Source organism: Megalobrama amblycephala, linkage group LG16, assembly GCF_018812025.1.
Source record: "Megalobrama amblycephala isolate DHTTF-2021 linkage group LG16, ASM1881202v1, whole genome shotgun sequence".
Classification (NCBI taxonomy): Eukaryota; Metazoa; Chordata; class Actinopteri; order Cypriniformes; family Xenocyprididae; genus Megalobrama; species Megalobrama amblycephala.
This window is the reverse complement of record NC_063059.1, coordinates 22,480,193-22,496,569: the sequence shown is the minus strand read 5'-3', so window position 1 is coordinate 22,496,569 and position 16,377 is coordinate 22,480,193. Positions and strand designations below refer to the sequence as shown.

Genomic DNA, 16,377 nt, shown 5'->3' with positions numbered 1-16,377 from the left:
ATAAGTAACTTCTAGTTTACAGTATGAAGATTAATTAATTATTAATTTCTTGAAAGAAAGAAAGAAAGAAAGAAAGAAAGAAAGAAAGAAAGAAAGAAAGAAAGAAAGAACAGGGTTTCGAAAAGAAAAAAAGATTGTGATTAAAGAATGCAAGGCATGTATTTTATTCTCACTGATGTTTATGTAACAGCCCCGCCTCGTTTTCCAACCTTCTCAATCTCTGTTGGAGGGACTGAGATTGTCCCTCAGTGGATGCTGAAGGTTACCGCGTGCGTAAAGCGCGCGCTCAGATACTGCGCTCACACGCGCGTTGCTCACACTCCGCTTGGACTCTGAAACGGATATGGGTTGCTCCTGCTAAGTGCAGTTTAACACCTCAATAAAACAAGGAAACGCATATTTACATGATGTTCAACTTCTTTTAATCACCAAAATGAAATTTCCCTGTGGAAGTAGTGTTCGTGTTCGCCGGTTTACAGTGGTTTTATCCACCCGTGGAACTGTAATTGAGACAGAAGAGAAATACAGTTACAGTCGCTCGGATGGACAAGTGTATCCGATGGGGAAAAGTGGATTTAAAATATAAGAAACGGAATACTTCCGCTCTTTGGATGAAAGCGGCGGTTTGAAGGTACAGCACGGCATCTTCTCTCGGTTGCGAACTAACGTTAGTTATTTCTGCTCATGAATAATTAGGAAGCACAGTTGAGCTGCTAATTAACAGATATTTGCTTATGCTGACACTTTCAGACAAACTTTACTTCACAACATGTGGAAAAAAACAAGCCTTTGTTTCACACGAGTATGTGTAAAATCGGCTTGTTATCTTCTCCAATTAATGCTACCGCTTTTCAAAGTGACAAAATTGCTGTAATTTCTGTGTGTGCACGATGATGTGTGTGCGAGTGTTTGTCAGAGCGCGCGCGCGCGCGAGAGAGAGGGAATAAGAGGGTAAGGGAGAGAAAATAGGTCTAATATAGACATTGTCACTGTTGTTTTCAATTAATCTGAACTTAGAATCGTTTAATATTAGTTTTTGTGTTTGGGACAATAATATTAAATATCTTTAACTACTGACTGCTGTTTAACTACTTAACTGCTCTATATATGCAGTTGTATTAAAGTAATCAAACGTCTCATTTTACGTCTCATATATATAGATATAGATAGATAGATGTACACAAGTACACAGTATCAAATGTTTAAAATTTGAATCTAAATACATATATAATAGTTCCTCCTGTAAACATTTTATTTATAATGAACAAAAACAAAACAGCTGCATGATCTGATCTAAAGATAAATTCACATCCTATATTGTTCTGATTCAAAATCCCATTACAAACAAACAAACACAACTGCACATTATTATGAAAGTCCAATGGTTGATATGAGAAAGAATTAAAAACATCATTTAGTTGAGCTGTGATGCGTATTTCTTCCTCTGCAGGGAGTGTCAACTCTGAGACAGCTTTCATGATCAAAACTGACACTGAGAAGGCTAAAGAGGCAATTATGTGGAAAACCAATAAGGGGTGGTCCCTTTACACAAGAGTGGGTTACATCTGTGATTGTGGTGTTTTTTAATGGATTTTTTCCCTCAGCAAAATGCATTTTTTACTATCATATTGAATGGTTTAAGTGATGACATATTGCTATTACAGTTTTGCCTTCTAACATTTGTTCATTTACATGCACAATTGCTGATGAGGCGCTGCTGAGACCCTGAGAGATGTTACATTCAGGGTGCGGCAAGGTTCAAGCGTTCTTGCTTTTGTTATTTCCCTTACATATCTTTCTGATTTATTATGAACATGAGTCAAGGTGGTGAAAATAGACCAGTGTGATGTGTTCAAATAGAATTTGCTACATTTTGATATATAGCCAGGCACTTATAAAACTTTGATAAGATGAATATAGTCCACCCAAAAATGAAAAATCTGTCATCTCTAGTATGATTTTCTTTCACCTGTGAATCTCAAAAGATATTCTGAGAAAAAAAGGTCTTTACAAGGTCTATACAATGAATTTTAATGGTGTCCAGTGTTGTTTTGGACCCCATTGACTTTCATTGCACGGGGGGAAAAAAATGAAAAGCTTAACCTAAGCTGTACCTTGTCCCTTCCATCTCAAAGCCATAATTACAAAATAACTTAAGAAGACAAGTAGACCTTTGTTCTGAGTTTGATATCATTAAGATGGCCACAATAGGCTCATTCGTCATGAAATGCAAATGAATTTCATCCATTTCATCGTTACGGGCTATCATAAATTTTGTGCTGAGCTCACACGAATTCTGCAAAATCTGCTAAATATGGAAAGAAAAACAACTGCTCACTGTGCGGTTTGCTTTTTTTCTCAATTTGCAGAGACGGTATATACTTTTGTTGTGATATTTTATGAAACGCTCACACCTCCCCGTGTCCACTTATTATTGAGCTGATGCTGCTTATGTTTCTGTATGTATTCTTGGATGTCGTTCAAGGGAAACAGTAGGGAGGGAGGAGACTTCTGTCCTAGTTAGTCAAGTCACAACTAGAGTTCAAACACAGGCTTTCCAGGGCAGCTGAGCGAACTATCACACATAAATAAAGGATAGACTTTACACTGCAAGGCCACAGCCCTGAGCTTTCTTGTGAAAACTTCTGCTAAGGTGCTCCAATAAGAAATTGATTTTTCATACCAAAACTTTGTGGGACATGCTGTGCAATCTGGTTGATGTGATAAGACACACCTCAGGATGCAAACCATATGACTTAAAAAAAAAAAAAAAAAAAAAAAAAAAAAGTACTGGATTTCTTTCATAAAATGTCTCGTCTTTGGTTTTAGGGTCTCGGCTTGGCTTCAACCATCTGATGGAAGTCTTCACGGAGTATGCTTATAATGAGAGCTTCTTTGAAAATGGATCCCGGGACTTCAATGCCACGGAAGAAGGGGGGCGGCACCAGTACAATTATTACGCCATGCTTCTCACGCTGCTCATTTTCGTCATTGTCTTTGGCAATGTGCTGGTGTGTATGGCCGTCTCTAGGGAGAAAGCCCTGCAGACCACCACCAACTACCTGATAGTCAGCCTGGCTGTGGCTGATCTGCTAGTTGCCACACTTGTAATGCCATGGGTGGTTTACCTGGAGGTAGGTTTCAGCATGATCAGATCCTTTCGTTGGGAATGCCAAAATGATTTCAACCATTAACCATTAGTTGTTTATAATAATTCAAGGATAGATTATTACATTGTTCTGAACTGAATAGATTGTAATTTCTTTCGCCATCTTCTTCATAACTCAAGTCAATGTGGGCAAGAATTAACTAAGAAGAGCTGCAGGCGCGTGTCTTAAACCTCATTCTAGCCAATCAATTTGCAGTAGCCACAAGCACACGTCTAATTCTAGAAGTCTGATCCTAGCCACGGGTTAGTAGTTATTTTCAACCAAGAAAAGCCCCCCTTGTGTATGTCATTGAGCCACGCATATTAGCAAAGCTATCAGATTGCAAGCAAAATCCATAGGTTGAAATGTACATTCAGATCATAATCTTGACTCATGTTCTTCTGAGATTATTGTATGCGGGATGATTGTGTGATTTTGAACTGAACTCTGAACAGTGACACTTCATATGCGGCACATCTAATTTACAGCATTATTATAACTCCCTGTATAAAATTAGCGTTTTGATATCTTGTGATGTGTTGTTTATCTCCTAAAGGGCAGCACTGAGTAACTGCATTCTCAGTCAATAAATGATGGTCATAATTTATTTAGTTTAAATCATTTATATGCGTGAACAGAACATTAAGGAGCGCTATAGTGTAAGATGGTTGAAATGGTGTCTTATTGTTGGCTAAGTAAAAATTGCTGTTGGTGCATTGCTATATGAAAGTCCTCAATATTATTATTAGGACAGATGAGATCATCATTCCAAAAGATGTTTTTCATAAATAACTTTTTTAAATATCTTCAGAACATGATGAAAATATGTCATGAAAAATAACTTCATTATGCTAGCAAGAAATGACCAATTGAATGAAAGGTTGGGCCAAGTGCAATTTATGAAATGTCCTGCTTTTAAGTTCATTAATATGCCCCACTTTATGCTGAATTGGAATTTGAATAGTAATGGCGGAAGGAATTTACTGATTTGCAATTCAACACAATCAGACAACAGAGGATTTTCATTAAACAATTAAACTGATTAGACATAGTGCCATAATGTCCAAATTTGTAATCTACTGATTATATAAACATCACATTAATACTGAGTAAGTTACAATTAACAACAAAATTGCAGGTTATTTTGTCTATTTTTCCTCCAAAATGTTGTTTTTTTAAAACAAAGCAAAAGCTGAATCAACTGTTGTGAATCTCATTAAAGGGTTAGTTCACCCAAAAATGAAAATTCTGTCATTACTCACACTCATGTCGTTCTACACCCCAAGACCTTTGTTCATCTTCAGAACACAAATTAAGATATTTTTGATAAAATCCAATGGCTCAGTGTGGCCTCCATTAACAACAAGATAATTTTAGATGCCCAGAAAGCTACTAAAGACATATTTAAAACAGTTCATGTGATTACATTGGTTCAACATTAATGTTATGAAGTGACAAGAATACTTTTTGTGCGCAAAAAAAACAAAATAACGACTTTATTCAACAATATCTAATGATGGGCGATTTCAAAACACTGATTCATGAAGCTTTACAAATCTTTTGTTTCGAATCAGTGGTTCGGAGCATGTATCAAACTGCCAAAGTCACGTGATTTCAGTAAACGAGGCTTCGTTACATAATAAGTGTTTTGAAATTTCAATGGTTCACCACTGGGGGGCGTGACTTTGGCAGTTCGATACACTCTCCGAACCACTGATTCGAAACAAAAGATTCATAAAGCTTCGAAGCTTCATGAAGCAGTGTTTTGAAATCGCCCATCACTAGATATTGCTGAATAAAGTTGTTACTTTGTTTTTTGGGTGCAGAAAATGTATTTTTGTCACTTTATAACATTATGGTTGAACCATTGTAGTCACATGAACTGTTTCAAATATGTCTTTAGTAGCTTTCTGGGTGTCTGAAAGTGTTAATTATCTTGCTGGCAATAGAGGCCTCACTGAGCTATTGGATTTTATCAAAAATATTTTAATTTGTGTTGCGAAGATGAATGAAGGTCTTACAGATGTGGAACGACAAGAGGGTGAGTAATTAATGAGAGCATTTTCATTTTTGGGTGAACTACCCCTTTAATGGTGCTTCATTCCTGAAAGAATCAGTGGTGTTTAATGAATCGTTTTAATTGATTCAATGACTGACTGATAAAAACAGTCATTTGTCACCACCTACTGGCATAATGAGGTAATTGGTAGACATTCTAAAAGAAAAATGTACATCTGACATTTTGTAAATCATTTCCATCCATCCATTCTCAAACCACTTGTCCTTTGTAGGGTCACAGGGATGCTGTATGCTGAATACATTATACTCTATTTAAGTCTTTTCTCCTTAAATTCTGGAATTAAATTGGAATTGAAATGCATTCTCAGTTCATTTCTAAATGCCACACAACTCTTTCTGCGCACAGCCCTCTATTAGTGCAAGGACATGTTTTGATCACTAGCGATGCCTGAGAATGATAGCGGTGAAGCTCATTTCATCTGAGTTTAGAGATATGGTGATGAACTGATTCCGGCAACTCACAGCAGCTTTCATTAGAGGTGTCAAATAATTCTTTAATCAATGACAGCGATGCAAACTCCAGAGGCAGGGACCTAAGACCATCAAGCGCTTTCCGAGTCCCTCGGCTTGCCTGAGGACACACATTAATCAGAGGAGACTCTGCCAGCCAACTCAGTAGAAGCAAACTAGATGAGGCTGACCTGTGCTATATTGCTTCTCTCTGCCAGTTTTATCGAGTAAACCAGAGAAAATGCTAACATTTTATTGCTTTAAACATTATAGTGGCTGAAGCTATTGCAAATCGACTTTCAGATGAGAAAAGCAAGTGGTTGTGGTGTTACCATGGATATTTATAATATAAAGATATTAGTAATATGCAGTGCTTCTGGCAAGTAACTAACTATTGTACATTTACAGGTAAACAGTGTGGGTTTGCAATGCATTCAGATGTATTGTTCTATAAATAAGCAGAGCATCTGTTCATCCATGTTTGTCCTCCTAGGTGGTGGGAGAGTGGCGGTTCAGCACAATCCATTGTGACATCTTTGTCACCTTGGACGTGATGATGTGTACAGCAAGCATACTCAATCTATGTGCCATCAGTATCGACAGGTAGGTGCAATGCCATTACAAGAGTCGTCTAATGCTGACCGAGACATAATTTGGTTGCTCAGCTCAAAACTCAGCTTTTACACACCTGATTTGGTGCTGTTACATATAGACAGACAACGACTTCATTGCACATTGTCATTTACATGAGCTCAGAATAGTAAGAAATACTTGTTAGATCAATAGTGGTTCATACTGAACGTCTCTATTTATACAGTAAGTAATCAGATACTAGAAAGAAAGAATAGAAGGGATTACAGAGGTCATGGGAAGCACCAATATGTAGTGTTATACAGTATAAGATCACATGATTAAAGATATATTAGGAAAATGATGTCAAGAGACATGTAAGAATATGAAACAAGTCGTATAAGCCATTTAAAACAACAGTGAATCAATTTTTTCTGGTATCTCCCACAGGTACACAGCTGTAGCCATGCCTATGTTGTACAACACACGCTACAGCTCCAAGAGGAGGGTCACAGTCATGATTTCTGTCGTCTGGATTCTGTCTTTTGCTATATCATGTCCACTGCTGTTTGGACTCAATAATACTGGTAAGTATGGGGAAAAATATTCACTTTATACTTCACTTTACTGGGAGTCCATCACCATATTTTTTTGAAAGAAATGAATACTTTTATTCTGTAAGGATGCATTCATTCATTTCATTGATCCTTATACGACCTTCTATGGTCATAGAGCTGGAGCCTATCCCAGTTTCTTAGGCCAGAGGCAGGGGAAAGTACCCTGGACAGATGGACAGTCCATCACAGGGCTCTCTCACACACAAAATCACACATAGGCAATTTTGACTCTCCAGTTCACCTAACCTGCATGTCTTTGCACTGTGGGGGAAACCGGAGTACCCGGAGGAAACCCACGCTGACATGGGGGGAACATGCAAACTCCACACAGAAAGGCTCAAAGGTACCTTCTTGCTGAGAGGCAACAGCACTACCCACTGAGCCACCGAATGATGCATTAATAATAATAATAATAAGACATTTTTATAATATAATGCTGTTTTTTTTAACTTTCTAGTCATCAAAGAATCCTGAAAAATTGTATCACTGTTTCCACAAAAATATTAAGCAGCACAAGCACTGATCTATATATTATACAAATCAGTGAGAACAACTGTTTTCACCATTGATAATAATTATACTGAAGACTAAAGCTTTGACATTACAGGAATAAATTACATTTAAAATTAAATTGTAAATTAAATACATTTAAAATGTATTAATATTTCACAACATTACTGTTTATACTGTATTTTTGATCCAATAAATGCTGCCTCGGTGAGCATAAGAGAACATTAAAATAATCTTAATCTCCCCAAACATTTAAACGGCAGTGTAATCCAATTGATCATAATATACTGTAATTAATTTCATGCATCTTCTGAGAAATGCCTTCAAATGAAGATAAAGACATTAAATTATTGTGGCAGATGAATATATACCTAAATAGACATTATATTACATACTGTTTTATATCTGTAAGATTTCTTCTGCCGTACTGTGCGCTACTGTCCACTTTGCAGCATTTTATATACAGTATTCTACGTGTGAATTAATAACCATAAGGAATCTGTTAAACTCTGTGTGAGTGGATCCCCTTGTATTATTAAAATATATAAATGTATATAATTTTATAATAATATAATCTATTATAGTACAATGTAACAGCTTGCACTTGCGAGCTGAATTTAGAGAGTATTAGTGTCATTATCTTGCATGCACACTGGTGTTAGGGGCAGCTAAAATAAGTTAGGTCACCACTTCATTTGAAAGTTATATTAGAGGAAGTAATATAATCAGCATTCTTCTGCTTGACTGCTCATAGTTGGAGGATGGGGGTCGGGTACTCGGGGGGCATGAACAAATCACACTTAAATTTTTCACTCTTTGTTATATTGCAGCCATTTGCTAAAATCATTTAAGTTTATTTTTTTCCTCATTAATGTACACACAGCACCCCATATTGACAGAAAAACACAGAATTGTTGACATTTTTGCAGATCTATTAAAAAAGAAAAACTGAAATATCACATGGTCCTAAGTATTCAGACCTTTTGCTCAGTATTTAGCACCCTTTTGATCTAATACAGCCATGAGTCTTTTTGGGAAAGATGCAACACAAGTTTTTCACACCTGGAATTGGGGATCCTCTGCCATTCCTCCTTGCAGATCCTCTCCAGTTCTGTCAGGTTGGATGGTAAACGTTGGTGGACAGCCATTTTTAGGTCTCTCCAGAGATGCTCAATTGGGTTTAAGTCAGGGCTCTGGCTGGGCCATTCAAGAACAGTCACAGAGTTGTTGTGAAGCCCCTCCTTCGTTATTTTAGCTGTGTGCTCAGGGTCATTGTCTTGTTGGAAGGTAAACCTTCGGCCCAGTCTGAGGTCCTGAGCACTCTGGAGAAGGTTTTCGTCCAGGATATCCCTGTACTTGGCCGCATTCATCTTTCCCTCGATTGCAACCAGTCGTCCTGTCCCTGCAGCTGAAACCCCCCCCCACAGCATGATGCTGCCACCACCATGCTTCACTGTTGGGACTGTATTGGACAGGTGATGAGCAGTACCTGGTTTTCTCCACACATACCGCTTAGCATTAAGGCCAAAAAGTTCTATCTTGGTCTCATCAGACCAGAGAATCTTATTTCTCACCATCTTGGAGTCCTTCAGGTGTTTTTTAGCAAACTCCATGCGGGCTTTCATGTGTCTTGCACTGAGGAGAGGCTTCCGTCGGGCCACTCTGCCATAAAGACCCGACTGGTGGAGGGCTGCAGTGATGGTTGACTTTCTACAACTTTCTCCCATCTCCCGACTGCATCTCTGGAGCTCAGCCACAGTGATCTTTGGGTTCTTCTTTACCTCTCTCACCAAGGCTCTTCTCCCTCGATAGCTCAGTTTGGCGGGACGGCCAGCTCTAGGAAGGGTTCTGGTCGTCCCAAACGTCTTCCATTTAAGGATTATGGAGGCCACTGTGCTCTTAGGAACCATAAGTGCAGCAGAAATTTTTTTGTAACCTTCTGATCTGTGCCTTGCCACAATTCTGTCTCTGAGCTCTTCAGGCAGTTCCTTTGACCTCATGATTCTCATTTGCTCTGACATGCACTGTGAGCTGAAAGGTCTTATATAGACAGGTGTGTGGCTTTCCTAATCAAGTCCAATCAGTATAATCAAACACAGCTGGACTCAAATGAAGGTGTAGAACCATCTCAAGGATGATCAGAAGAAATGGACAGCACCTGAGTTAAATATATGAGTGTCACAGCAAAGGGTCTGAATACTTAGGACCATGTGATATTTCTTTTTTAATAAATCTGCAAAAATGTCAACAATTCTGTGTTTTTCTGTCAATATGAGGTGCTGTGTGCACATTAATGAGGAAAAAAAATGAACTTAAATGATTTTGGCAAATGGCTGCAATATAACAAAGAGTGAAAAATTTAAGGGGGTCTGAATACTTTCCGTATCCACTGTATATATATATACATAATGTGTTAAAACAAATGTACTGATCATTTGAAAAACAGTTTGAGAGCAATGATGGATATATAGATAAAACTAAATAATGTAACAATGTTGGCATCTTTGTAACTAGCTCATTTTCATTGTATTTTCTGTTACAGTAACCCATGATGATGCTCTGTGTGTGATCGCAAACCCTGCCTTTGTAGTGTACTCCTCCATCGTATCCTTCTACGTTCCTTTCATAATAACGCTGCTAGTATATGTGCAGATCTACGTGGTACTGCAAAAGAGACGGAAACGTGTCAACACTAAACGCACATGCCCTGTTACAGACACGGATATGAGCACGACTTTAAAGGTGAGAACAGCTGTTTGATGACGAGTTATGAAAGTTTCTACTTACTTGGCACTCCAGTATAGATTAGTGAATTGGGATTTTTTAAAAACTGCCATGTCAATGAATTTCATAGTAATTCATCAGCATTGTAATTCCCATTAGCAGTATATCAGTAATGAGCAGTCGGATAGTAATGAATAGTAGTACAAATGTGCAACTGTGATCATAGCATGTCTAGAATGACCTTTTCCTTTTTTTGCTTGTATTGATTCTCCCAACATACAGCAAATCAATGCAGGAAATGGCCGCCGCTTCATATCAATGTTATTATACTGTAATACATTGTTAGTCTTTTTCGTTGTTTTACAAAGAGCAGTGACAACCAGGCTTCTCCATTGAGCACATACCGCAGCAGAATAAATTCAATATAGTATTATTCAAAGAAACTGATAGCTTATCTACCCATCCTAAGCTTCTTCAAGGGCATCAGTGCATTATTGAGGGGAATTTGTGTTTAGGGAGTTCTCATACTGTGTCCTGACGGCATAAGTAAACATTGCATCTCCTATCAGTGGATTGTCACTGCTGTGTCTCCTCCAAAGCATTCTGATGTGAAAACAGGCTTTAGATCAACATCATGTTTTTTTCAGCAATGCTTACATTTTGAAGTGCAAAACTCATCCTTATCCTTCTATATAGCAAGAGTCTGTTTTTTTTTAAATGTTGAACTTTTGGATTTAGATCTGAAATGATCTTTATATTATCTGCATCCAAAACGTATGTTTTATGTACTGAGAAAGCAAAGCTTTAGCAATCCTGCCGAGCAGGTAATTTAAAATGTTAAAGGATTAGGAAACTTTTCCTCGAGCATTACCTTTAAACATGATCTATAAGCTGGCATTTGCAAAAAAAATATCACTGTAACCGAATGGAACTGCCAACCTTGCAGTTGTATGTTCCTCCGATTTTTATAATTGCAAATAAATTTAAACCGAACCTGGGCCGGGACAACTAATTCCTTTCTGGTCTAAATCTGTCAAAACAGTCTGGTGTTTCTCCCATGTGTGTTTCAGAAATGCACTCACCCTGATGATGTGAAACTGTGCACTGTGATCGTCAAGTCCAGTGGGAATTTTCCTGTGAACAACAAAAATGTGGTACAGCCAATTTTATTCTTGCTTTCAAAATATCAATCTCACAGGATTTTTGAGCTGCTGTTTGTGTATCCACCAAGAGTATTGAGGACAGATGACATTTGAGAAATGACAATGTGTCAGCAAATATTAAATGTTAATCTCTGCAGCCACAGTTTGCTGTATATGAAGTTGTATTGACTGAAACAATAAATAAGCTGTTCTGAAATTAACTGTTTGATAGAGTAAACCGTTAGTCGTAGTGGATTCTTTGCTTTTTATATCAAGGCTCTTGTGATCTTGTGCACTTCAGCTATGCACTTACTTTTTTTTTACCTCTTTTTTGTTAGATCTTCATAAAGGAGGTGGTAAACAATGGGGACGACATTCAAATGGATGAGATCACAAACTTAAACCCTCCGAGACAGAGGAAGCAGGATCAGTCTGGTGCAGGTCAACAACACAGCAGGCTGGTTAACTCTAATGTAAGAGAGACTGACATATCACCCCGATCGCCTGAAGCAGGTGTCAAACCTGAAAGAAATGGCAACACCAGCAATATCACAAAAGGGGCCAAAGCATTTGAGATCCAGGTCTCCCCCACTGGCAAAACACAGACATCAGTCAAAACTCTTAACAAACGCAAAATCTCCCAGCAGAAGGAGAAGAAAGCCACTCAGATGTTAGCTATTGTCCTTGGTAAGTGTGTGATGTTATTTGATGTTAAAATACTTGAAAGGGGACCTATTATGCCTCTTTTTACAAGATGTAATACAAGTCTCAGGTGTCCCCAGAATGTGTCTGTAGAGTTTCAGCTCAAAATACCCCACAGATCATTTATTATAACATGTTGTAAATAGCAATTTTTGAGTAGAAGCAAAATATTTTTGTGATTTTGTGCATGTGTCTTTAAATGCAAATGAGCTGCTGCTCCCCACCCCCTATTCAGAAAATGCCTTTACAGCTTGTGCCTCGGATACTCTGCCAAAAACGAACAAAACATCTGTTTGGTTTTGATTATCATCTCCATCACGGTCACGCTCTCGTGACATTGCAGTTCTTCATCATCATGAAAGTTTATTATTTGTATGCGTTTTAAACCCATATCAGTTTAAACTTCTGTCACCATTTGTGGGCGGGGCCTGTTTCAATGTGACATCACGTTAGAGTACTTTCCTGAACGGCTCATTTTGAGACACTCGCTGCATCCGAAATTACGTACTGTCTGAGTAGATACTACATTTGAATTGACTTTAAGACCATTAAAAAAGTCCCTATCTATATAGTATGAACATGGGTAGTATGAATGAAATTGATATGTGCTACATCCACCATGTTGTTACTGTCACATGACCTACCAGCTTCAGTTGCATTGCTTCACTTCCATTCATAAATCCCCTTCTGTACCCTCACGGGATAGTAAAGTGTCCATCGAATGTGCATTTCAGAATCTCTCTGGAAGTAGCAGGTCATATGGGGACTTTACACCAACTGTTTTTCGAATACTATGTATTCGGACATACTACTCTTTTGCCGTACTGTTTTTCGCATACCATATAGTAGGGAAGTATTCATTTTCAGACGCAGCGACTGTTTCTGATTTAAGGGAAAAATAACAAATGGAGAGGATAGATTTTTACCACAATACACACACTGTGGACACATAATTATGTTCAAAAACAATATAAAAGTGAATCTTGCATAATAGATCCCCTTTAAAACATTTGTTGGTTGATTTGCTTGTAAGGTGTTAACAATGTGGCTCCATGGCACTTTGAAAACATTGCTGTTTATTTGATCATCACCAAAGGCATTAGATATAGAAAGAAGGTACACTTATATTACTTACGAATGGGAGAAAGTGCAACTCACAATATGGCGGAATAAGTCCCACCTTCTAAATAAAATAACAAATCACGATTGGTAAAGTCATTGTGTCACTGCAGCTGCCATTAGAAGCTCTGGTTGCTATAAAACAGTCTGTTCTGAGACACACGCTTAGGACTGCACAGCTTTTTAAATGCTATGCGAGCATAAGAAAGTTTATGAGAAAGATATTGTCAGATTTCAATGGTGATTTCAAATACGAAATGTAATCGTTAGTTTGGTGTACAGCTTTGGAGAATTTGATGTTTCCCCATTCAAAGAGATGGATGCTATACTTGAATGACTGAAATAGCTGCCCAAGAGGTGTTTCAAAGATGCCGCAAAGTGAAATGACTTGCCTTAAAGAGACTTTGTCATCACGACCAGCCTAACAACAGCAACACTGGCTCAGCCAATAGTGTGACCCCTGGGGTGGTAATATCTGACAATAGCAGACAGATGAAGAGTTCTGTTTTAATTTTTGCAGTTTTGTTGGTCATGCAAAAATAATGGAGCAAAAACTGCACACTTCAGTGTTAACAATACTGTTTGTTTTATTGTATGTTCAGTACAAAATGGCATTTCATCTTCCATTTTAGTGAGCTACACAATATTACATGAAATTAAAAACATGCCTCTGCAAAACCCCTGAATGAAACCGTTTATATATGTTTTCAACTCTAAGGCACAGTTTCTTAACATTGCCCACCTAAATATTTTCTTTAACATCTTTGTCTGCTTATTTTCAGGTGTATTTATCATCTGCTGGCTGCCGTTCTTCATCACACACATTGTGAACACTTACTGGCAAGTTCCTCCTGAACTCTACACTGCCTTTACATGGTTGGGCTACGTGAACAGTGCAGTAAATCCCATCATCTACACTACTTTCAACATTGAGTTTCGCAAAGCTTTCATTAAGATTCTACACTGTTGAGAGAGATCTCACGTCAATGGAGCAGAAGGGATGGAAATAATACCTCATCTGCAGTGGACACACTGTAAAACTTTATTTAAAGAATCAAAATCAAATCTCATGTGGACTATGGCCTGGGGACTACATCTCTTGCATTTCACTGAGATTAAACTAAAGGAATGTATATAAATTGTCTGTATTATAAAAAATGATTTTGTTCCAAGATCATATCGCCCATGAAAGAAAAGAAAAATGCATATAAAAACCCTGGGGGAGATGGGGCTTTTTAAGCAGTTATCTTCAGCACAGACAAAAATGCTTGTTTGGAATACTAATTCAAGCAATGCCTTTGCTTATCTGTTTGTCAGTATTATTTTTGATTACTTTGCTCAAAACCTAAATGCATCTACAGTAGGAGGAAATTCTAAAGCATGGTAGTACATGCAGTACTGTGATACAAACAGATGCTTTGTAGTAACCAATAGGCCATGCATTGCATGGAGGTGGTATTTTTTTCTGTTGAAAAGCTTATTTATGTCAGTCATGTCTGCAATGTTATGTCCCACATTTATAATGTGTTTGTTAGATGTTCTCTCAGCAACTAACAGCAGGCAGAAAACTTAATACATTCAGCAAAGTCAAACTGTAATTTCTGTACAAATATCAAAGCATTTGTGCCACGCCTACAGCAAAGTGGATTTAACATTTTAAAAAAGGAGAGAGAATAAATATAATTTCAGTAAAATGCTGAGATTTTTCAAACAAAATAACCTTGGCCGTTGTTTGTCAACCTTCCTGATGGAAGCATTAACCATTTCAGTTCCTTTTTTGGCCTTGTGGAAGTGAAGATAATACTGACAGAGTGAAATGGGAGAATAAGGATGAAATGCATGCAGTCCCTGGGGATTGGTTTGTGTGTACAGAGGACGAGAGCATCAGCCAAAAGTGTCAGCAAAATGAGTGTAAATTTAATTTAAGGTTTCTTTTTACTATTTATTATGTTTATATACATAGCTTTTCATGCTTTATATGACACACCTTGAATGTGATGGGCCTGCCGTTGCAATGTAATGCATGTTCTCATGAGATGTATGTCGCACAATGATATAGGCTTATGAATAAAGTAATTGTGCACTGCCGGATTACTGTATCATGACAGATGTTTTAGTGATATAAAGCTACAATATCTGCTATCTGTGGTGGCCAAGAGAGCTCATCGCGCTGCAACTGAAGAAAACATGCAAATAGAAAAAACACCAGCAAATCATGAAAACATCTTCATTGGTTTGACAACATGTGCTGCAAATACTCACAATGCAACCAAATATAGAAACACGCTGCAAATACTCACAACACAACCAAATACAGAAACACACAGCAAATGCTCACAATGCAACTGCATACAGAAATGTGCTGCAAATAGCACAAAACTCAATGCACTGCAACTGAGGAAAACACATGCAAATAAGAAAACATTTTCATCAGTTTGACAACACATGCTGCAAATACTCACAATGCAACAAAATACAGAAACAACCTGTAAATATCACAAACCACAACGGAAAGGTTTCAAAGGAACCCCAACAAGTGGCCAATCTGGCTGGAATATGCTTATTGTTCAATGTCTACTCATCAGTGGTGTTGTTGATGGCCTGAAAGGTGAGTTTTTTTGTTTATTTTAACATCCTGATCGCATGTGCATGGTGAGTATTTGCCGAGCATTTCTGTATTTGGTTACGTTGTGAGTATTTGCAGTGTGTTTCTGTATTTGGTTACGTTGTGAGTATTTGCAGTGCGTTTCTGTATTTGGTTGCGTTGAGATTATTGCAGTGCGTTTCTGTATTTGGTTGCGTTGAGAGTATTTGCAGAGCGTTTCTGTATTTGGTGGCGTTGTGAGTATTTGCGGCGCGTTTCTGTATTTGGTTGTGTTTTGAGTATTTGCGGCGCGTTTCTGTATTTGGTTGTGTTGTGAGTATTTGCAGAGCGTTTCTGTATTTGGTGGCGTGAGAATTTGAGGTGCGTTTCTGTATTTGGTTGCGTTGTGAGTATTTGTAGAGCGTTTCTGTATTTGGTTGCATTGTGAGTATTTGCAGTGCAGTTCTGTGTTTGGTTGCGTTTTGAGTATTTGCTGAGCATTTCTGTATTTGGTTGCGTTGTGAGTATTTGCCGAGCGTTTCTGTATTTGGTTGCGTTGTGAGTATTTGCAGTGCGTTTCTGTATTTGGTTGCGTTGTGAGTATTTGCAGCGCGTTTCTGTATTTGGTTGCATTGTGAGTATTTGCAGAGCGTTTCTGTGTTTGGTTGCGTTGTGAGTATTTGAGGTGCATTTCTGTATTTGGTTGCATTGTGAGTATTTGCAGTGCATTT

The 16,377-nt window shown here is 37.9% G+C and overlaps 1 protein-coding gene across 1 annotated transcript; it reads left to right on the top strand.

Annotated features, from left to right (window-relative positions):
* The first annotated feature begins 239 nt into the window (after window positions 1–239).
* On the top strand, window positions 240–15,153 carry drd2a (dopamine receptor D2a). The gene is made up of 8 exons (XM_048161709.1): window positions 240–631; window positions 2,830–3,134; window positions 6,172–6,281; window positions 6,699–6,835; window positions 9,918–10,117; window positions 11,170–11,253; window positions 11,580–11,928; window positions 13,845–15,153. Exons 2-8 carry the CDS (start codon window positions 2,856–2,858, stop codon window positions 14,030–14,032), a joined length of 1,347 nt encoding a protein of 448 aa, XP_048017666.1. The 5' UTR covers window positions 240–631; window positions 2,830–2,855; the 3' UTR covers window positions 14,033–15,153.
* The last annotated feature ends 1,224 nt before the right edge of the window (window positions 15,154–16,377 follow it).